Source organism: Schistocerca cancellata, chromosome 3 (genome assembly GCF_023864275.1).
Source record: "Schistocerca cancellata isolate TAMUIC-IGC-003103 chromosome 3, iqSchCanc2.1, whole genome shotgun sequence".
Lineage (NCBI taxonomy): Eukaryota > Metazoa > Arthropoda > Insecta > Orthoptera > Acrididae > Schistocerca > Schistocerca cancellata.
The window spans coordinates 208,366,715-208,390,463 of NC_064628.1; the positions used below are offsets into that span (position 1 = coordinate 208,366,715).

A 23,749-nucleotide genomic window follows, 5' to 3' on the forward strand; every position below is an offset into this window, starting at 1 on the left:
ACCAAAGCAAATCTTCTAAAGATAGTGCATTTTTGGGGTTCACATTTGTTTACAAACATTCCAATCACAGTTGTGTTGAGGTATGACAATAGATGCGGTGGAAGTTGTGTGACACAGATAGCGCGTGTTTGAAAACAGGATATGGGCTTTGTATATCGTAGCAGCATTACGCTTTGTTGTAAGAAACTATGTATTCGTTTCCCATATTCAGTGCGGGCGGAAAGGAAACAATGGTTCCGTTTTTCTCAGAGGTTAATGTACGCGTTTTTATACCGGTAGCCTACTGTAACAAATATGACGATGTTCAATAATTTCCTGTTAATAATACCTGTCATTTTGCAGGAACGTCGCAGGCGCAGATTCGGAGTCAAGAAAAAACAATGGAGAAATTAACACTGTAGCTGTTTCGAATATTCGTAACTTTAGCATAATAGCGCATGTTGATCATGGTAAAAGCACTTTGGCAGACAGACTTCTTGAAATTGCTGGAGTTATAGACCCAGTCGAAGGACAGACACAAGTTCTTGACATGTTGCAAGTGGAAAAAGAACGTGGCATAACCGTTAAAGCCCAGACTGTCTCATTGAGTTACAAGTATAAAGATCACGAGTATCTGTTAAATTTAATTGATACGCCTGGACATGTTGACTTTTCTAATGAAGTGTCAAGATCGTTAGCAGCATGCCAGGGTGTCATTCTGTTAGTGGACGCCAATCAGGGAGTTCAGGCGCAAACAGTAGCCAACTTCTATCTCGCATTCTGCAGAGAGTTAACTATAATTCCAGTTATGAACAAAGTTGATTTAAAAAACGCCAATCCAGATGCAGTGACAGAGCAGCTGAAGACTTTGTTTGGCATAAATGAGGAAGATGTTCTAAGGGTAAGTTGTAATTTGTACTTTCATAGTCTTGACTCCGTTAACAAGGGTTCCCTTGTTCCGGTCTCCTGGACAGCTGATTACCATAGAGATCAATCAACTTCGGGCTACAGATGTTTCTATCCAACTACTACCGACAGTATCTACGTAAATAATACAGTACCCATGTGTGTAGTATCCATTACAAAGTCATTGCTTGACGTGCCGTCCCAAAGAAGTAAGCACAAGACTAGTGTCAGTATTGTGTGACAAAAACACAGCTTGTTCTGCTTGCAAAAGTGTTGGGTTTTAGTGTGCAGAGTTTGCTTCCTCCACTCCAGAACACTTGATTGGGACGTTATGAACAAACAGTACCTGACTATTTGGTCTGAGCTGCCCATAGCTAAGTTTATTCAGATCGAGACGTGTCTTCTCTGCCTGCCGAGACAAGAAGGAGATTTCATTTTCTGTCAACGTATGAATGTCATTTTCCATCAGTGTATGAATTCCATAATATGAGATCACGGATAAAGTTGCTAATGCTATCTCCAGCAGAGGGAATACTGTGGCACAATGTGCCATCCACCTGCAAGCAATCTCCTCACTGTTGAAGCATGAGATCATGCATCAGTGGTAGGAACAGTGACTGGTGTTGCGGAATAATGAACTTCAGCTGATGAAACCAATGACCACACCAAGGCCTCTGTCCTTCCACCCACTGAGATATGAGGACAGAAATTTCATGACCTTCTAGAGAAGGAATGCCCTATGGCTCATTGGTACCCTTTCCACCTGGGGGACCCACCAATAGATATTACTGTTTGTCACACTTACACGTAGGTTCATGCCCAAGACATACAAGTAGTTTTTCATGCCTTTACTGATTTCAAGGTCCAGTAAGATTTTATGGGAAGCCCATTTGCACTGTGGAATCATTGCTACTTTGTCTTTCTTGCATCTTCCTGCTAAATGTATTCTACTTCTGAGACAGCTTCCACTTCTTCAGGTCTACATTTAACATGTAGACATGCAAGGATATAGAGGAATGTTCATATGAGTCATTGCCTTTGGCCAGTGACATAAAAGACATATAGCAAATACCGCAAACAATATGGCGACTACAATGTGATATGGATTTTTTCATATGGGCTTAACTACAGATCGGTCTGTCATTGTAACTAAGTTTTTTTTTTATTATCACATTTGTTGGCTTCTTAAACTCACAACCAAACTATCACCTTCCAATCTAACCTAGACCTCTGATAAAGCTGTATAGGCCTAGATCAGTCCTTCACCCCAAGGTTTATTTAATTTCCGTTTTGTTGGCTTTACCAACTCACAGCCAAACAGTCACATTCCAACCTAACTTACACCTCCTTTTTTTTCTTTCAAATTCATTGACTCTGCCAACTAACAAGTAAAATACGAATATCTGCTCCAGAAGATGATGTGACCACAGCTATTAACATTATGTCACTGGCTAAAGCCAACAACTCATATCGGACATTCCTCTTGATCCAGCTTGCAGTATGTCAAACTGCTGTACATGTTATTACCATAGTTTTCTTTTAATCATATTGCAGCCTTCAACTTGTCGGCCGTAGTTTGTTTCATTAAGCACCTAGCTTCGTTCTTGTTAACTTTTCAAAATCATTTCAATATCAACAACAAACTGTTTCTGCTGATTTTCTGTCCGTGACAAATAACACAGCCTTTAAACATGCCTCAAAATCTGCAGGATAGCATCACAACTTGCATACCAGTCTCGTTGATTTTCACCATTTATGAATTTTGGAGGAATTGATACCCTTCTTCCAACATGAAGCTTTCTATGTGCCAGTTGTAGTAGAGGGGCTGCAGCTTCCATTCACTGAGTGTTATTGGTGATTTACTGGCCCCATTATCCTCATAGATTATTGCAGACTCTTCCATTTCTGCCCCTGTATCTTGGGCAATGACAGGCAGAGCTTGGCTTCCCAAAAGAGAGGTTAGCTTGGCTAGATTCAGTGCCTTCCTTCAAAATAGATGTTTTGTACCTGCAAACTGTCCATGCCGCATGAACTGTAATGCTTGGGGTCTTTTACCTGACTCAATAAATTCATTCATTATGTTCTGTAGATCCCATCAAGAAGGAGAACCTCCAGAGATGTGGAAATAGACAAGGAACACATTGACAAAAGACTAGGAAATTTTAGTTACTTAATCTGTATATGGCATCAACAATAAACTATCAATATACTGCTTTGGTCTATTCATGCTTCTACCAGCGAAATTTAGTCAAGTAAACTACAAAGAAAGCTCCAACTCTGAAAAATGCTGGTTCTTCTCAGTATACAATTATTCCTTGCAGTATGGTGTGCTGTTCTCAACCCAATCAACAGATTTAGGTTTTTTGTAGTTTCCTTAAATCACTATAGGTGATTCCTTTTAAAAGGTCCAGTCTGATTTCTCCTCAAATCCAAGGCCATGCTGCAAATAAAATAATCTTGCAGCAAGTTATATGTTAAATTACATTCTACCTTCCTTTGTATGTTACTTTAAGAAGCTAGGAGTACTAAAAGTTTATAAACAAACAACAAATCCATTATTAAATGTTTTTATGTTTGGAATAGGAATAGTTTTGAAAAATGAACCTTCTTCAGATTGATGTTAAGGATAACTTTGTTTTTGGTCTTACAAGTATATAATTTTCTGAATCAAACAGTGGAAAGTCCAGGATGGAATGCAACAATATTATGAGAGGAAAGTTGCTACTCACCATATAGCGGAGATGCTAAGTCGCAGATAGGCACAACGAAAGGACTCTCACAATTATAGCTTTAGGCCGTTAAGGCCTTTGTCAACAATAGTTACATTCCATCCTGGATTTTCCATTGTTTGAAATAGTCAGTTTTCATTTACTTGACATTCCCACACTCCTTTTTGTGTTACAGTTATTATTGTTGTTATTATTATTCTTTCTTCATTTCGGAAGACTGAGTCAATTCAACTGTCTCTTTCTCGAGCTTTAACTGTCATCCAATGCTCCTACATTCATTTTCCGTATTGTTCTTTTTCCTCTTGGGCACATGACTTTCCTGTCTTTAGCTTCGGTTTTTCCTGGAAACCGTCATTTATTTGTAATTTTTCCTTATGTGGATCATGCTCCTGGACATCTTTAGGAGTAATTTGCTATTCTCATAGATTTTTTTTTTTCCTCTTGTGTGAACCATGCCCCTTTGGGTTCTTTATCCTGCAAGTAAATTGATATCCTTTTAGATATCCTTCCTGGGCTCATTCATCTCATATCACTTATCTCCAGGACGTGTTTACATATTTTGTGGTTGTGACACCTTCTGCACTCACTTTCCGACATTGTTCTTCCTTTGGCCTCAAGTTTTCTTCCTTTAGCCTCAAGTTTATCCATTACATCTTTCTTGTTCATGGTGATAGCCTCTGCTGCATATAGAACCTCCATTATAATAACAGTGCAGCAGTGTCTAATTTTGACACGTAAGATGCTTTAATAAGTTGAAAGTCGATTTCCATTTTGTTAATGCATGCCATGAAAGCTTCTTTCTTTGATGGGTTAGGCTCTGTCCATTCACCTAGGTATGTAAGTTTTTCTGCTTGCTTTGTGGCCAAGATAGATACGAAGCCCATGCCTACCACAGTAGTACAAGTGTATATGCCAATTAGCTCTGCAGATGATGAAGAGATTAATGAAATGTATAATGAGATAAAAGAAATTATTCAGATAGTGAAGGGAGACGAAAATTTAATAGTCATGGGTGACTGGAATTTGATAGTAGGAAAAGGAAGAGAAGGAAACATAGTAGGTGAATATAGATTGGGGGTAAGAAATGAAAGAGGAAGCCGCCTAGTAGAATTTTGCGCAGAGCGTAACTTAATCATAGCTAACACTTGGTTCAACAATCATGAAAGGAGGCTGTATAAATGGAAGAAGCCTGGAATTACTGGAAGGTATCAGATAGATTATATAATGGCAAGACAGAGATTTAGGAACCAGGTTTTAAATTGTAAGACTTTTCCAGAGGCAGATGTGGACTCTGACCACAATCTATTGGTTATGCACTGTAGATTAAAACTGAAGTAACTGCAAAAAGGTGGGAATTTAAGGAGATGGAACCTGGATAAGCTGAAAGAACCAGAGGTTGTACAGAGTTTCAGGGAGAGCATAAGGGAACAATTAACAGGAATGGGGGAAAGAAATACAGTAGAAGAAAAATGGGTAGTTTTGAGGAATCAAATAGTGAAGGCAGCAGAGAATCAAGTTGGTAAAAAGACGAGGGCTAATAGAAATCCTTGGGTAACAGAAGAGATATTGATTTTAATTGATGAAAGAAGAAAATACAAAAATGCAGTAAATGAAGCAGGCAAAAAGGAATACAAACGTTTCAAGAATGAGATCGACAGGAAGTGCAAAATGGCTAAGCAGGGATGGCTAGAGGACAAATGTAAGGATGTAGATGTGTATATCACTAGGGGTAAGATAGATACTGCCTACAGGAAAATTAAAGAGAACCACTTGCATGAATATCAAGAGCTCACATGGAAACCCAGTTCTAAGCAAAGAAGGGAAAGCAAAAAGGTGGAAGGAGTATATAGAGGGTCTATATAAGGGTGAGGTTCTTGAGGACAATAATATAGAAATGGAAGAGGATGTAGATGAAGATGAAATGGGAGGTATGATACTGTGTGAAGAGTTTGACAGAGCAGTGAAAGACCTAAGCCGAAACAAGGCCCCGGGAGTAGACAACATTCCATTAGAACTATTGATAGCCTTGGGAGAGCCAGCCCTGACAAAACTCCACCATCTGGTGAGTAAGATGTATGAGACAGCCAAAATACCCTCAGACTTCAAAAAGAATATAATAATTCCAATCCCAAAGAAAGCAGGTCTTGACAGATATGAAAATTACCAAACTATCAGTTTAATAGGCCACGGCTGCAAAATACTAACACAAATTCTTTACAGACGAATGGAAAACCTGTTAGAAGCCGACCTCGGGGAAGATCGGTTTGGATTCCGTAGCAATGTTGGAACATGTGAGGAAACACTGACCCAACAACTTATCTTAGAAAATAGATTAAGGAAAGGCAAACCTACGTTTCTAGCATTTGTAGACTTAGAGAAAGCTTTTGACAATGTTGACTGGAATACTCTCTTTCAAATTCTAAAGGTGGCAGGGGTAAAATACAGAGAGCGGAAGGCTATTTACAATTTGTACTGAAACGAAATGGCACTTATAAGAGTCGAGGGGCATGAAAGGAAAGCAGTGGTTGGAAAGGGAGTGAAAAAGGGTAGTAGCCTATCCCCGATGTTATTCAATCTGTATAGAGCAAGCAGTAAAGGAAACAAAAGAAAAATTTGGAGTAGGAATTAAAATCCATGGGGAAGAAATAAAAACTATGAGGTTCGCCGATGACATTGTAATACTATCAAAGACAGTAAAGGACCTGGAAGAGCAGCTGAACGGAATGGACAGTGTCTTTATAGGAAGATATAAGATGAACATCAATAAAAACAAAACAAGGATAATGGAATGTAGTCGAATTAAATCGGGTGATGCCGAGGAAATTAGATGAGGAAATGAGATGCTTAAAGTAGTAAAAGAGTATTGCTATTTTGGGAGCAAAATAACTGATGATGGTCAAAGTAGAGAGGATATAAAATGTAGATTGGCAATGGCAAGGAAAGCATTTCTGAAGAAGAGAAATTTGTTAACATAGAGTATAGATTTAAGTGTCAGGAAGTCGTTTCTGAAAGGATTTGTATGGAGTGTGAAACGTGGACAATAAATAGTTTGGACAAGAAGAGAATAGAAGCTTTCGAAATGCGGTGCTACAGAAGAATGTTGAAAATTAGATGGGTAGATCACATAACTAGTGAGGAGGTATTGAATAGAATTGGGGAGAAGAGAAATTTGTGGCACAACTTGACTAGAAGAAGGGATCGGTTGGTAGGACATATTCTGAGGCATCAAGGAATCACCAAATTAGTATTGGAGGACAGCGTGGAGGGTAAAAATCGTAGAGGGAGACCAAGAGATGAATACACTTAACGTATTCAGAAGGATGTAGGCTGTAGTTCGTACTGGGAGATGAAGAAGCTTGCACAGGATAGAGTATCATGGAGAGCTGCATCAAACCAGTTTCTGGACTGAAAACCACAACTACTACAATATTTCATCTACATCTACATTTATACTCCGCAAGCCACCCAACGATGTGTGACGGAGGGCACTGTCATTACCTCCCTTTCCTGTTCAAACCGCATATGGTTCGCGGGAAGAACGACTGCCAGAAAGCCTTCGTGCACGCTCGAATCTCTCTAATTTTACACTCGTGATCTCCTCGGAAGATATAAATAGGCGGAAGCAATATATTCAATACATCATCCAGAAACGCACTCTCTTGAAACCTGGACAGCAAACTACACCACGATGCAGAGCACCTCTCTTGCAGAGTCTGCCACTTGAGTTTGCTAAACATCTCCATAACGCTAGCACGCTTACCAAATAACCCTGTGACGAAACGCACCGTTTTTCTTTGGATCTTCTCTATCTCCTCTGTCAACCCGACCTGGTGCGGATCCCACACTGAGAAGCAATACTCAAGTATAGGTAGAACAAGTGTTTTGTAAGCCACCTCTTTTGTTGATGGACTACATTTTCTAAGGACTCTCCCAATGAATCTACACCTGGTACCCGCCTTACCAACAATTAATTTTATATGATCATTCCACTTTAGATTGTTCCGAAGGCGTACTCCCAAATATTTTACAGAAGTAACTGCTACCAGTGTTTGTTCCGCTATCATATAGTCATACAATAAAGGATCCTTCATTCTATGTATTCACAATACATAGAATTGGTCTCTCCCCTGCACCAAGTGCCTATCCGCTGCAGATATTCCTGCATTTCGCTGCAATTTTCTAATGCTGCAACTTCTCTGTATACTATAGCATCATCTGCAAAAAGCCGCATGGATCTTCCAACACTATCTACTAGGTCATATATATGGGAGCCTGTATCTAATATTTTCTGGGTCTCATAAACAAATAAGGCGAGTTGGGTCTTATACAATCGCTGTTTCTGGAATCCATGTTGATTCCTACTGCGTGAATTCTGGGTTTCCAGAAATGACATGATACTTGACCAAAAAACATGTCTAAAATTCTACAACAGATCAATGTCAGAGAGATAGGCCTATAGTTTTGCGCATCTGCTCGACGACTCTTCTTGAAAACTGGAACTACCTGTGCTCTTTTCCAATCATTTGGAACCTTCCGTTCCTCTAGAGACTTGCGGTACAAGGCTGTTAGAAGGGGGGCAAGTTCTTTCGTGTACTCTGTGTAGAATCGAATTGGTATCCCATCAGGTCCAGTGGACTTTCCTCTGTTGAGTGATTTCAGTTGCTTTCCTATTCCTTGGACACTCATTTCAATGTGAGCCACTTTTTCGTTTGTGCAAGGATTTAGAGAAGGAACTGCAGTGCGGTCTTCCTCTGTGAAACAGCTTTGGAAAAAGGTGTTTAGTATTTCAGCTTTACGTGTGTCATCCTCTGTTTCAATGACATTATCAACCCAGAGTGTCTGGAAATGCTTTTTCGATCCACTTACTGATTTAACATAAGACCAGACCTTCCTAGGATTTTCTGTCAAGTCGGTACATGGAATTTTACTTTCAAATTCACTGAACGCTTCACACATAGCCCTCCTTACACTAACTTTGACATTGTTTAGCTTCTGTTTGTCTGAGAGGTTTTGGCTGCACTGCATTTAAATTTGCAGTGAAGCAAGAGAACTTCGCAGTAGTTTCCTAACTTTGTTATTGCACCATGGTGGGTTTTTCCCGTCCCTCACAGTTTTATTTGGCATGTACCTGTCTAAAACGCATTTTATGATTGCCTTGAACTTTTTCCATAAACTCTCAACATTGTCTGTGTCGGAACAGAAATTTTCGTTTTGATCTGTTAGGTAGTCTGAAATCTGCCTCTTATTACTCTTACTAAAAAGATAAACCTTCCTCCCTTTTTTTATAATTGTATTTACTTCCATATTCAGGCATGCTGCAACGGCCTTGTGGTCACTGATTCCCTGTTCTGCGCTTACAGAGTCGAAAAGTTCGGGTCTGTTTGTTATCAGTAGGTCCAGGATGTTATCTCCTTGAGTCGGTTCTCTGTTTAATTGCTTGAGGTAATTTTCGGATAGTGAACTCAGTAGAGTGTCTCTAGATGCTCTGTCCCTACCTCCCGTCCTAAACATCCGAGTGTTCCAGTCTATATCTGGTAAATTGGAATCTCCACCTAAGACTTTAACAAGCTGAGGAAATTTATGTGAAGTGTATTCCAGATTTTCTCTCAGTTGTTCTGCCACTAATGCTGCTGAGTCAGGAGGTCGGTAAAAGGAGCCAATTATTAACCTAGCTCGGTTGTTGAGTATAACCTCCACCCATAATAATTCACAGGAACTATCCACTTCTATTTCACTACAGGATAAACTACTATTAACAGCGACAAACACGCCACCACCTGTTGCATGCAATCTATCCTTTCTAAACACCGTCTGTGCCTTTGTAAATATTTCGGCAGAATTTATCTCTGGCTTCAGCCAACTTTCCGTACCTATAACAATTTCAGCTTCAGTGCTTTCTATCAGCGCTTGAAGTTCCGGTACTTTACCAACGCAGCTTCAACATTTTACAATTACAATACCGATTGCTGCTTGGTCCCAACATGTCCTGACTTTGCCCCGCACCCTTTGAGGCTGTTGCCCTTCTCGTACTTTCCCAAGGCCATCTAACCTAAAAAACCGCCCAGTCCACGCCACACAACCCCTGCTACCCATGTAGCCGCCTGCTGTGTGTATAGTGGACTCCTGACCTATCCAGCGGAACCTGAAATCTCACCACCCTGTGGCGCAAGTCGAGGAATCTGCAGCCCACACGGTCACAGAACCATCTCAGCCTCTGATTCAGACCCTCCACTCGGCTCTGTACCAAAGGTCCGTTGTTGGTCCTGTCGACGATGCTGCAGATGGTGAGCTCAGCTTTCATCCCGCTAGCGAAACTGGCAGTCTTCACCAAATCAGATAGCCGCCGGAAGCCAGAGAGGATTTCCTCCGATCCATAGCAACGCACATCATTGATGCCGACATGAGCAACCACCTGCACATGGGTTCACCCTGTACCCTTCATGGCATCCTGATGGACCCTTTCCACATCTGGAATGACTCCCTCTGGTATCCACACGGAGTGCCCATTGGTTTTCTTCCCCTCCCTTGCAGCCATATCCCTAAGGGGCCCCATTACATGCCTGACGTTGGAGCTCCCAACTACCAGTATGCCCACCCTCTGTGACCGCCCAGATCTTGCAGACTGAGGGGCAACTTCTGGAACAGGACAAGCAGTCATGTCCGGCCGAAAATCAGTATCAGCCAGAGACAGAGCCTGAAACTGGTTTGTCAGACAAACTGGAGAGGCCTTCCGTCCAGTCCTCCGGAATGTCTTTCGCCCCCTGCCACACCTTGAGACAACCTCCCACTCTACCACGGGCGAGGGGTCAGCCTCAATGTGGGCAGTATCCTGGGCAGTCACAGCCATAGTCTGATTGGGGGATGCGCGGGATGAGCTGGCCGTCCCCGACAAACCCCCGTCCAGACCCCCACTGTGATGCATTCCCATTGGTAACAGCCTCAAGTTGTGTGACCGAAGCCAACACTGCCTGAAGCTGGGAGCGGAGGTGTGCCAACTCAGCCTGCTTCAGAACACAGCAGTCGCAGTCCCTATCCACGCAAAATATTGTTGTGCAAAGAACATCATGAACTAATCTACAGAGAGCACAAACAGTTCAACACAAAATTTAAATGGTTATTAAAATACAAGGCTGCCTAGTAAATGCAGTAATTTTGCTACTTGCACGCTGCTGACACACTGCTCGGCAGCAGAAGGCTAACTGTACTGTCAGTAACATACAAAGACTATTTGAAAGAAATAAACAAATGACAATACAAGACTGCCTAGTAAATGCAGTAATGCTGCTACTTGCACACTGCTGACACACTGCTCGGCGGCAGAAGGATAACTGTACTGTCAGTAACGTACATCTACATCTACATCTATACTCCGCGAGCCACCTTACGGTGTGTGGCGGAGGGTACTTATTGTACCACTATCTGATCCCCCCTTCCCTGTTCCATTCACGAATTGTGCGTGGGAAGAACGACTGCTTGTAAGTCTCCGTATTTGCTCTAATTTCTCGGATCTTTTCGTTGTGATCATTACACGAGATATATGTGGGCGGTAGTAATATGTTGCCCATCTCTTCCCGGAATGTGCTCTCTCGTAATTTCGATAATAAACCTCTCCGTATTGCGTAATGCCTTTCTTGAAGTGTCCGCCACTGGAGCTTGTTCAGCATCTCCGTAACGCTCTCGCGCTGACTAAATGTCCCCATGACGAATCGCGCTGCTTTTCGCTGGATCATGTCTATCTCTTCTATTAATCCAACCTGGTAAGGGTCCCATACTGATGAGCAATACTCAAGAATCGGACGAACAAGCGTTTTGTAAGCTACTTCTTTCGTCGATGAGTCACATTTTCTTAGAATTCTTCCTATGAATCTCAACCTGGCGCCTGCTTTTCCCACTATTTGTTTTATGTGATCATTCCACTTCAGATCGCTCCGGATAGTAACTCCTAAGTATTTTACGGTCGTTACCGCTTCCAATGATTTACCACCTATGGCATAATCGTACTGGAATGGATTTCTGCCCCTATGTATGCGCATTATATTACATTTATCTACGTTTAGGGAAAGCTGCCAGCTGTCGCACCATGCATTAATCCTCTGCAGGTCTTCCTGGAGTACGTACGAGTCTTCTGATGTTGCTACTTTCTTGTAGACAACCGTGTCATCTGCAAATAGCCTCACGGAGCTACCGATGTTGTCAACTAAGTCATTTATGTATATTGTAAACAATAAAGGTCCTATCACGCTTCCTTGCGGTACTCCCGAAATTACCTCTACATCTGCAGATTTTGAACCGTTAACAATGACATGTTGTGTTCTTTCTTCTAGGAAATCCTGAATCCAATCACAAACCTGGTCCGATATTCCGTAAGCTCGTATTTTTTTTCACTAAAAGTAAGTGCGGAACCGTATCAAATGCCTTCCTGAAGTCCAGGAATACGGCATCAATCTGCTCGCCAGTGTCTACGGCACTGTGAATTTCTTGGGCAAATAGGGCGAGCTGAGTTTCACATGATCTCTGTTTGCGGAATCCATGTTGGTTATGATGAAGGAGATTTGTATTATCTAAGAACGTCATAATACGAGAACACAAAACATGTTCCATTATTCTACAACAGATTGACGTAAGCGAAATAGGCCTATAATTATTCGCATCTGATTTATGACCCTTCTTGAAAATGGGAACGACCTGCGCTTTCTTCCAGTCGTTAGGTACTTTACGTTCTTCCAGCGATCTACGATAAATTGCTGATAGAAAGGGGGCAAGTTCTTTAGCATAATCACTGTAGAATCTTAAGGGTATCTCGTCTGGTCCGGATGCTTTTCCGCTACTAAGTGATAGCAGTTGTTTTTCAATTCCGATATCGTTTATTTCAATATTTTCCATTTTGGCGTCCGTGCGACGGCTGAAGTCAGGGACCGTGTTACGATTTTCCGCAGTGAAACAGTTTCGGAACACTGAATTCAGTATTTCTGCCTTTCTTCGGTCGTCCTCTGTTTCGGTGCCATCGTGGTCAACGAGTGACTGAATAGGGGATTTAGATCCGCTTACCGATTTTACATATGACCAAAACTTTTTAGGGTTCTTGTTTAGATTGTTTGCCAATGTTTTACGTTCGAATTTGTTGAATGCTTCTCTCATTGCTCTCTTTACGCTCTTTTTCGCTTCGTTCAGCTTTTCCTTATCAGCTATGATTCGACTACTCTTAAACCTATGATGAAGCTTTCTTTGTTTCCGTAGTACCTTTCGTACATGATTGTTATACCACCGTGGATCTTTCCCCTCGCTTTGGACCTTAGTCGGTACGAACTTATCTAAGGCGTACTGGACGATGTTTCTGAATTTTTTCCATTTTTGTTCCACATCCTCTTCCTCAGAAATGAACGTTTGATGGTGGTCACTCAGATATTCTGCAATTTGTGCCCTATCACTCTTGTTAAGCAAATATATTTTCCTTCCTTTCTTGGCATTTCTTATTACACTTGTAGTCATTGATGCAACCACTGACTTATGATCACTGATACCCTCTTCTACATTCACGGAGTCGAAAAGTTCCGGTCTATTTGTTGCTATGAGGTCTAAAACGTTAGCTTCACGAGTTGGTTCTCTAACTATCTGCTCGAAGTAATTCTCGGACAAGGCAGTCAGGATAATGTCACAAGAGTCTCTGTCCCTGGCTCCAGTTCTGATTGTGTGACTATCCCATTCTATACCTGGTAGATTGAAGTCTCCCCCTATTACAATAGTATGATCACGAAACTTCTTCACGACGTTCTGCAGGTTCTCTCTGAGGCGCTCAACTACTACGGTTGCTGATGCAGGTGGTCTATAGAAGCATCCGACTATCATATCTGACCCACCTTTGATACTTAGCTTAACCCAGATTATTTCACATTCGCATTCGCTAATAACTTCACTGGATATTATTGAATTCTTTACTGCTATAAATACTCCTCCACCATTGGCGTTTATCCTATCCTTGCGGTATATATTCCATTCTGTGTCTAGGATTTCGTTACTGTTCACTTCCGGTTTTAACCAACTTTCCGTTCCTAATACTATATGCGCACTATTTCCTTCAATAAGAGATACTAATTCAGGAACCTTGCCCTGGATACTCCTGCAGTTTACCAATATTACGTTAACTTTTCCTGTTTTTGGTCTCTGACTATTTGAAAGAAATAAACAAATTACAGACGACTACGCGATTTTACGCGTCACAGATATTAAAATGCAAATCTGCCCTTGCTAATTACGAAACTACACAATGATTTGACGGATGTAACTAAACAGGTGCACTAAGAACACTCAAACAAATTTTCAACTTGACTACTACACTTATATGAATGCTAAATAAGCCACTTGTTGCTACTTGCGCACTGCTGACACACTGCTCGGCGGCAGAAGGCTTTTCATAGTGCGACCTCCAGTTCTCTTGCCTCTGATTTTAAATTTGTCATAAAGTGTATCTGCTCATAGGAGATTTGACTCACAGCCTTCACTGCCTGTGTCTTCAGTTCGTTAAGTTGTTTTACTGTGTTATCTATGGAGTGCGTAAAGCTCGCTAGATCACCCACAAAGACCGGACTGTTAATTGTAAGATTCATATACTTGTAGCCTAGCCTTACCCCATTTTCTACTCCTGAATTGTTCCTTTCTTTTGCCCCTATCATATGACCTTTTCCAAAACACAGTTGAAGGGAAAAGGTGATAGTCCATCTCCTTTTCCCACTCCTGTCCTGATTTCAAAGGCATCAGATGTCTCTTCGTTGGATTGAGCAAGTGTTGGTTAGGGTTTGCTGGTTAATCACTTTTGTCTTGTTATCTAAAACAGACTCTTCGAGGATTTGAAATAAGGTGGTTTGATCGATTGAATTGTACACCTTCCTGACATTGATGAAAATCCTCACAAATTCCATATTCCTGTGTTTCAGGTATGAATAGGGTGGACTTCAGATTCATAATCTTGTCAGCACATGATCTTCCTTTCCTGAAACTCGTTTGGTGACTGACTATAGCCTCTTGTAGCTTGTTTCTGTTGAACTTATTATTTTTCTGTGAGTAACCTTATTGTTGTTTCTTGATCTTCAAATGGTAGTGATCTGAGTCTAGGTTGGAATTTTTCAGACCCTTACATTCTGGATACCACATTTCGCTTTCCATGCGATGGTGACATGGTCAATTTGGAATTCACTAGGGTTGGAGTTTGGAGGCGTCCAGGTCTTCTGTTTTCTGATCTGATGTTCGAAAGCAGTTCATTCTCCTGTGAGCTGGGAAGTTTCCAGTAATCATATATTTTAATCCCCAAGCAGATTGATGGTGTGTATAATATAATATATAATAATAATTATAAATGTTTAGATATATGGAAATAATGAGATTAATTTTTCGGTGTATCGGCAAGCACATTAAGCTGGTCTATGCCTGAAAATGGGTAAAGAATCTTTTCATATTAGTTCTACATAGATGAAATAGCCTTTCTCTTGTTGTAGATTTATGCTTACTAATTAATAATACTACGTCCCCGACTCATACAACTTTACTGGTAAAATAATGCAATTTTCTATAAAAAATATGGACTTTTTACTCATTCTCTCAAACAAAATGGCTACTGCCAATTACGCTCTAAAATAGCATACTTCTACCTGTGTTCATTAACAGAGAGCGAGTTCTTCCTCTCGCCAAGAAACAGGAAAAACATCTTTTTTTTTTTAACACTCGAAAGTCAAAAATACATGATGGTAGGCGCAGGCTCTATGCTGGGCTACCACTTCACATTTTCTCTTTGCCTTTGAAGAAAACGAAAACATAAAAGCAAGAAATGCAAAAGATACATCACAAATGCCCCCCTACTGTTACTGTCAGAAATAACTCTCTTTATTTAGGGAGACAGTATACAGTAGCCTTATTTACATTGGGGCTCATGGTTTGGTCACTTGGTGCAAGTCAATGGAGTTTTAATACCCTTATGCTAGTACACGTATATTTACAAAGCTTCATTTCTTTGTCCATTGCAAATTCATACACATAAATACATTCACATATATTTATATTACATAATTGCATGTCCATGTTGTGCTACCGTCTTAGTTTCTTCTTCTTCTTGTTTCGAATGGGCCTACTTTGGACCACACTTGTTCAACTTTTGGGCTTTGATCTTTGCCTAGTACTGTCGGATCCTCTGTCGGTGTAACTTCTTCCTTTCTTCTGTCCAGAAGGTACCTTTCCTTCGGGGCTTTTCCTGAAATCCTTGGACTTCCTTCAGGGTGTGTCTCTCAGACTGTCTATTCTGGAGATCAGTTATCCGCAGTTCTTTACTGTCCTTCTCGGTTTCTGTCAGCCAAGTGGTTCTAACCTTCTTGTTTTGCCAGAAGGTGAACAGACGGTTGGTTGTCCATTTTGGAGGCAATCTTGCAACATGACTATAGATAACTACCCTTCTTTTGAAATTTCCTGGCAGATTAAAACTGTGTGCCGGACCGAGACTCGAACTCGGGACCTTTGCCTTTTGCAGGCACGACTCACGCCCCGTCCTCACAGCTTTACTTCTGCCAGTACCTCGTCTCCTACCTTCCAAAAGCTGTGAGGACGGGGCGTGAGTCGTGCTTCGGTAGCTTAGATGGTAGACCACTTGCCCGTGAAAGGCAAAGGTCCCGAGTTCGAGTCTCGGTTCGGCATACAGTTTTAATCTGCCAGGAAGTTTCACATCAGTGCAACTCCGCTGCAGAGTGAAAATCTCATTCTTCTACCCTTCTTTTTCTTACACAGTGAGAGAGCTTCTCGATATGTTCGTAAAGCTCCGAGTTATGGCGCCTTCTGAATTCCCCAGCTTCTTTTACCCGGCCTAGGATCTTCCTGAGGATTCTCCTCTCTTTGACTTCCAATTTCTCCATCAGATCTCTCTGGTTCATAGAAAGACATTCCATGGCATACAGGGCTTCTGGTCGTATGACTGATGTTGTTGTGGTCTTCAGTCCTGAGACTGGCTCTCCATGCTAATCTATCCTGTGCAAGCTCCTTCATCTCCCAGTACCTACTGAATCTGCTTAGTGTATGCATCTCTTGGTCTCCCTCTACGATTTTTACCCTCCACACTGCCCTCCAATGCTAAATTTGTGATCCCTTGATGCCTCAGGACATGTCCTACCAACCGATACCTTCTTCTAGTCAAGTTGTGCCACAAACTTCTCTTCTCCCCAATCCTTTTCAACACCTCCTCATTAGTTATGTGATCTACCCACTGATGCGTAGTGCTTAAGTTTCAGGTTGCGTGCCAGGCATTTCTTGTTGTAGGTGTTCATAGTCAGTTGATAGGCTAGTTCCAAATTGTTGACTCTTATGAATAATGACATTTTTTCTGATAAGTTGGGTTCAATCCATTCGCTGAGATACTTAAATTTCTCAGTCCTTTTAATCTTTTCCTGGTCTAGTAACATCTCTTTGTTAGCTTATTTGATGTTGATGAAGAACTCTGTTTTCTCCAGCAACGCTTGAAGACCCACTTTGGCTGCCTGTTTTCTGAGGAAATTGTTGCCATTTCAAGAGAATCACCAATCAGTGCCATGTCATCTGCAAAAGCCAGGCAATCTACAATCAGTTCTTTGTTCTTACGGCCCAGGTAGACACCACTCTGGAACCCAAATTGATCAGTTGTTCGCGCCATTCTCTCACAACCTTTTCAAGGACACAGTTGAAGAGAAGAGGGGAGAGTCCATCCCCTTATCTCACTTCTCACTCCAGTTTTTATCTCAAAGTTTTTTGAGATCTCACCTTTAAATTTGACCTCCAAATGGGTGTTTGTCGAGATTTCTAAAATGATTCTACAGGTTTTGTTGTCTAGTCCTAATTCCTGGAGTGTTTTGTTAAGCGTTTCTCTATCAACAGAGTCGTAGGCCTTCTTGAAATCAACAAAGGTGACAACCACTTTGCGGTTTCTCATTTTGGAGTATGCCAGTACTGTTTTAAGGTTAAGGATCTGTTCAGCACAGGATCTGGTATTCCTGAAGCCTCTTTGATATTCTCCCAGTTGACTGTCCAGTTGATCTTCTGCCCTTGTTAATAATGCCTGAGAGAGAATCTTGTAAGTTACTGAGACAAGATAAATTCCAGGGTAGTTGTTCAGTTCAGTAACGTCTCCCTTTTTGTGAAGGGGATGGATCAGAGCCATGTTCCAGTCAGGTAGTAATTTTCCAGATGTTCTGTGGATGATCTCGGTGAGCGTGCCCATGGCATTACTTCGAGCACATGTCCAGAGTTCAGCAATGATAGAGTCCTCTCCAGATACCGTATTATTCTTGAGAAGTTGAATGATTTGTCGAACTTCTTCCAAGGAAGGAGGCAGTGAGTCCAGGTGTGGTGTGGTTTGTTTGTAGTTGAAGTCTTCACTGGGTGGAGAACAGTTGAGTAGGTTTTTAAAGTACTGAGCTAAGAGGTGGCAGTTGTCCTTGTCGTTAAAACCAGTTTGCCCTGTGAGTCTCTGAAGTGGAGGCTTGGTGGATTGTATTTTTTGAGTGTCTGCTTGAAGGTTCTATAGAAATCTGTGGAGTTATTCGTAGCAAAGTGCTCTTCGATTTGGGTTAGTTGGTTTTGTGTGAAGGTCCATTTGGTTCCTCGAATTATCTTAGCTGTTAGCCTTCTTTGTTCCAAATAGTTCTCCCAATTTATCTTCGTTTTCTTACAATTCCACTTCTCCCAGGGTTTCTGTCTTCAGGCTATTCCACTGTCACAGTCTTCATTCCACCACAGATGCTTCCTTCTTCTTGTGAGGGGGCGAGTTCATTGGCCGTCTTCACAAGAGTGTCCTTCAGTTGGTCCCAGCTGTTGAAATCTGTACTGTTCAGTCTCTGGCTTAATTCTTGATTGTTCTTTAGTCGCTCTATGTCAAATCTCACTATCTTGGGGGTTTTTTGTACTCTAGTGTATCTAGGCTGGAGTCTCATTTTGATCTTTGAGAGGTAGTGGTCTGAGTCCAGATTGGCACTTCTCAATACCTTCACGTTATGTATTTCCTTTTGAGATTTTCTTGAAATGGCCACATGATCTATCTGGAATTCACCCAAGTTGGTGTTAGGTGAAATTCAAGTCTTCTGTTTCCTTGACAGGTGTCTGAAGGCTGTAGACTTCATGACCAACCCAAAAGTCCTACACAGATCCACCAATTGTTCCCCATTGCGGTTATTTCTCATATGTGCTGGATAGTTGCCCACTATATTTCTGTACTTTTTCTCTCTTCCCAATTGGGCATTGATGTCACCAAGCAGTATGACGGTGTGTGTCTCTGGAATTTTAGAGAGAATATCTTCTAAGTCTTCCCAGAATTTCTCCATTCTGTCTGGATTGCGTCTGTTGTCCTGGTTGGTTTTGGCATGTACATTGACCACACTATAGCCCTTGTTAGCACTTTTGAGGGACAGGATGGATACATGACTGCTTGGGGAGGTTAATTCAATGACTGAATCCAGTATCTTGTGACTGATTATAAATCCTGTACCTAAGTGGGGTACGTTCTTCATTACCTGTTCACCCATTTCTCCTTTGAGGATTCTGTATCCTTGGGCTCGAAGGCACGATCATCTTCAAATCTGGTTTCCTTTACTACTGTCAGCACTACGTTGTGCTGTATAAATGAATCGACCAGATGTTTCAATTTACCCACTTTGAGCAGTGAATTAGCATTAAATGTTGCGAAGAAGCCTTGCTTGCTGTCTTGGTCTGAGTTCATGTCCGGTGATTTCAGGATGCTCCGACCCCTGAATCCGAAGGTCCGCTAACGTCACCTAGGGTGACGGTGGATTGTTTACCACATGGAGTAGTGCATACTGTCTTAGTTTATTTATTCTTGCATTTGTTAAGCTGTATGGTGTGAACAGGGGGGGAAAATTTAAATTTCTTAAACTGTCCTTCCACCCTGTTTTAAAAATTGTTTTTCTCATTTGCTTCTGGTTCATTGGCAATTCTGAGAAGGTGTCCTTTCGGCACATGCTGTCTCATTGTTTGCTGTACTTATTGCCAGCAGCAGCTCATTGTTTAACGTGCCTGTCGCAATGACGCAAGTGCCACATGAGCATCAGCACTGCCCGTAAATCCATTGTAATGTTGCTCCAGGCTTATGAACTCAGTGTTGTGTATGCCCTTCAATCCGGAGACTGGATACGATGAATTCAGCTCCAACACTGAACCCGAAGAACAATAGCACCTCATCTAATACCCGGATGAAGTTTTCTGCCAATGAAATTGAAGGTAAGGGCCACAGTGCAGGATTCGGCATTGCCTTCTGTTGTGCACTGTAGTTCGGCGGTCCTCACACATCAATTAGTGGTTATACGGATTTCTTCTGATTTCTCCGTCGCACACTCACTGTGTGCACTTCACTAGGCTGTAGCATTTACCCTTATCACAGCTCCGCCATTATTTTCACTGTTATCAAGCCTTACTCTTTTTGTACCACTTCACATACATACATAAATGGTTCTCCTTCAAGAATAAAATTTCACATACACTTTAAATAGACACAGACACTGACAATAATAAAGTTGACAAATAAATGTACATTCACATTCAAATTTCATATATGGACTCCATGACATGCACCATCTTACACACTAATATGTAAATTAGAAGTAATCTTGCATTTATTCTGAATATTTGGAGTTTCTTTTCTTGTCTTGCAAGACCGACCTCCTGCACATTTTTATCTTCACAACTACATATAGAAAATAGTACATACATTTTACAAAGGCATAGACATTTATAGTAATAAAGTTGACCAATAAATGTACATTTCACATTCCATATATGGACTCCATGACAGGCACCATATTATACACTAATATGTAAATTAGAAGGAATCTTACATTTATTCTGAATATTTGTATTTTTCCTTTCGTGTCATGGAGGACTGACTTTCTGCCCATTTTTACCTTCACAACTACACGCAGAAAATAGAACATACATTTTATGTAGACAAAGAGATTAACAATAATAAAGTTGACCAATAATAGTTCTGGGTGGAGATTTTAATTTGCCGGGTATAGACTGGGAGACTCAAACGTTCATAACAGGTGGCAGGGACAAAGAATCCAGTGAAATTTTTTTAAGTGCATTATCTGAAAACTACCTTGAGCAGCTAAACAGAGAACCGACTCGTGGCGATAACACATTAGACCTTCTGGTGACAAACCGACCCGAACTATTTGAAACAGTTAACGCAGAACAGGGAATCAGCAATCATAAAGTGGTTACTGCATCGATGATTTCAGCTGTAAATAGAAATATTAAAAAAGGTAGGAAGATTTTTCTGTTTAGCAAAAGTGACAAAAAGCAGATTACAGAGTACCTGCCGGCTCAACGCAAAAGTTTTGTCTCAAGTACAGATAGTGTTGAGGATCAGTGGACAAAGTTCCAAATCATCGTACAATATACATTAGATGAGTATGTGCCAAGCAAGATCGTAAGAGATGGAAAAGAGCCACCGTGGTACAACAACCGAGTTAGAAAACTGCTGCGGAAGCAAAGGGAACTTCACAGCAAACATGAACATAGCTAAAGCCTTGCAGACAAACAAAAATTACGTGAAGCAAAATGTAGTGTGAGGAGGGCTATGCGAGCGGCGTTCAATGAATTCGAAAGTAAAGTTCTGTGTACTGACTTGGCAGAAAATCCTAAGAAATTTTGGTCTTATGTCAAAGTGGTAGGTGGATCAAAACAAAATGTCTAGACACTCTGTGACCAAAATGGTACTGAAACAGAGGATGGCAGACTAAAGGCTGAAATACTAAATGTCTTTTTCCAAAGCTGTTTCACAGAACTGCACTGTAGTTCCTTCTCTGGATTGTCGCACAGATGACAAAATGGTAGATTTCAAAATAGATGACAGAGGGATAGAGAAACAATTAAAATCGCTCAAAAGAGGAAAGGCCGCTGGACCTGATGGGATACCAGTTCAATTTTACACAGAGTACGCGAAGCAACTTGCCCCCCTTCTTGCAGCGGTGTACCGTAGGTCTCTAGAAGAGCGTAGCGTTCCAAAGGATTGGAAAAGGGCACAGGTCATCCCCGTTTTCAAGAAGGGACGTCGAACAGATGTGCAGAACTATAGACCTATATCTCTAATGTCGATCAGTTGTAGAATTTTGGAACACGTATTATGTTCGAGTATAATGACTTTTCTGCAGACTAGAAATCTACTCTGTAGTAATCAACATGGGTTTCGAAAAAGACGATCGTGTAAAACTCAGCTCGTGCTATTCGTCCACGAGGCCCAGAGGGCCATAGACACGGGTTCACAGGTAGATGCCGTGTTTCTTGACTTCCGCAAGGTGTTCGATACAGTTCCCCACAGTCGTTTAATGAACAAAGTAAGAGCATATGGACTATTAGACCAATTATGTGATTGGATTGAAGAGTTCCTAGATAACAGATCGCAGCATGTCATTCTCAATGAAGAGAAGTTTTCCGAAGTAAGAGTGATTTCAGGTGTGCCGCAGGGGTGTGTCGTAGGACCGTTGCTATTCACAATATACATAAATGACCTTGTGGATGACATCGTAAGTTCACTGAGGCTTTTTGAGGATGATGCTGTGGTATATCGAGCGGTTGTAACAATGGAAAATTGTACTGAAATGCAGGAGGATCTGCAGCGAATTGACGCATGGTGCAGGGAATGGCAATTGAATCTCAATGTAGGTAGACAAGTGTAATGTGCTGCGAATACATAGAAAGAAAGATCCCTTATCATTTAGCTACAATATAGCAGGTCAGCAACTGGAAGCATTTAATTCCATAAATTATCTAGGAGTATGCTTTAGGAGTGATTTAAAATGGAATGATCATATAAAGTTGATCATCGGTAAAGCGGATGCCAGACTGAGATTCATTGGAAGAATCCTAAGGAAATGCAATCCGAAAACAAAGGAAGTAGGTTACAGTACGCTTGTTCGCCCACTGCTTGAATGCTGCTCAGCAGTATGGGATCCATACCAGATAGGGTTGATAGAAGAGATAGAGAAGATCCAATGGAGAGCAGCACATTTTGTTACAGGATCATTTAGTAATCGCGAAAGTGTTACGGAGATGATAAATAAACTCCAGTGGAAGACTCTGCAGGATAGATGCTCAGTAGCTCGGTACGGGCTTTTGTTGAAGTTTCGAGAACATACCTTCACTGAGGAGTCAAGCAGTATATTGCTCTCTCCTACGTACATCTCGTGAAGAGACCATGAGGATAAAATCAGAGAGATTAGAACCCACACAGAGGCATACCGACAATTCTTCTTTCCACGAACAATACGAGACAGGAATAGAAGGGAGAACCGATAGAGGTACTCAAGGTACCCTCCGCCACACACCGTCAGGTGGCTTGGGGAGTATGGATGTAGATGTAGATGTACTTACCTCAATTATGTTGTTAAAGTTCATGTAATTATGTTGTGTGCATATTGGTTTGTTTTCAAATTTACTTAGCTTATCTTCTGCGTGGTATACGATTCATGTTTACAGTTTTATTTTGCTGTTTATGCTTTTCTTATAAGGTACTATGTAATTAATAGCAACTAACATATGTGAGTTTGTAATAGAAAATTTGTGGGTATGTATTCTCCCTGAACATTAAGCTCGCTGCTTCTAATGTTGACTGTAAAGAAGTGTAGTTCTGTAAGTGCACAGCTGCTCCTCTTGCTAAATTTTATACAATATATTATTTTATAGATTAAGTCGCACATCACACAAATTTTTCTGTGTGTATGTTTCATTCTACCTTTCTCATCATCGCTTACTTGGGTGCTGTACGTAAGTCGCTTAGTTCTTAAGTTCTGTGCTAATTGCTTGCTTTTAAGTGTACATGTTATTATTTCTCTTTCAAACTTGTCTTAATCCTGTTGTATATAGTCAGATGGGTCATTTCCTGTGTATATTCTCTTCTACTTTGAATCCTAATACTTGTGGGTAATGACAATGGCACATGAAGTGCCCTCTGCCACACACCATTGGGTGGCTTGCAGAGTATAAATGTAGATGTAGATTTCTAACTAAAGTTCACAAATTTTTCAATAGCCTATGTTAAGTTCACAAATTTAGCGTATTCTAAGCTCCTTATAGTTTACTTGGTGTTGATGCGCTCCTTTTCTTAAATCCATGTATGC

At 41.1% G+C, this 23,749-nt stretch overlaps 1 protein-coding gene across 2 annotated transcripts in view; it reads left to right on the plus strand.

The window, feature by feature from the left end:
- Positions 1 to 17: 17 nt before the first annotated feature.
- LOC126174824 (translation factor GUF1 homolog, mitochondrial) overlaps positions 18 to 23,749 on the plus strand; it is a 145,041-nt gene continuing 121,309 nt past the window's right edge. For both annotated transcript variants that reach the window (XM_049921202.1, XM_049921203.1), the window contains exons 1-2: positions 18 to 257; positions 343 to 880. In XM_049921202.1, the coding sequence (XP_049777159.1) occupies positions 142 to 257; positions 343 to 880 (654 nt within the window). In that variant the 5' untranslated portion in view covers positions 18 to 141. The remainder of the gene's footprint in view (positions 258 to 342; positions 881 to 23,749) is intronic.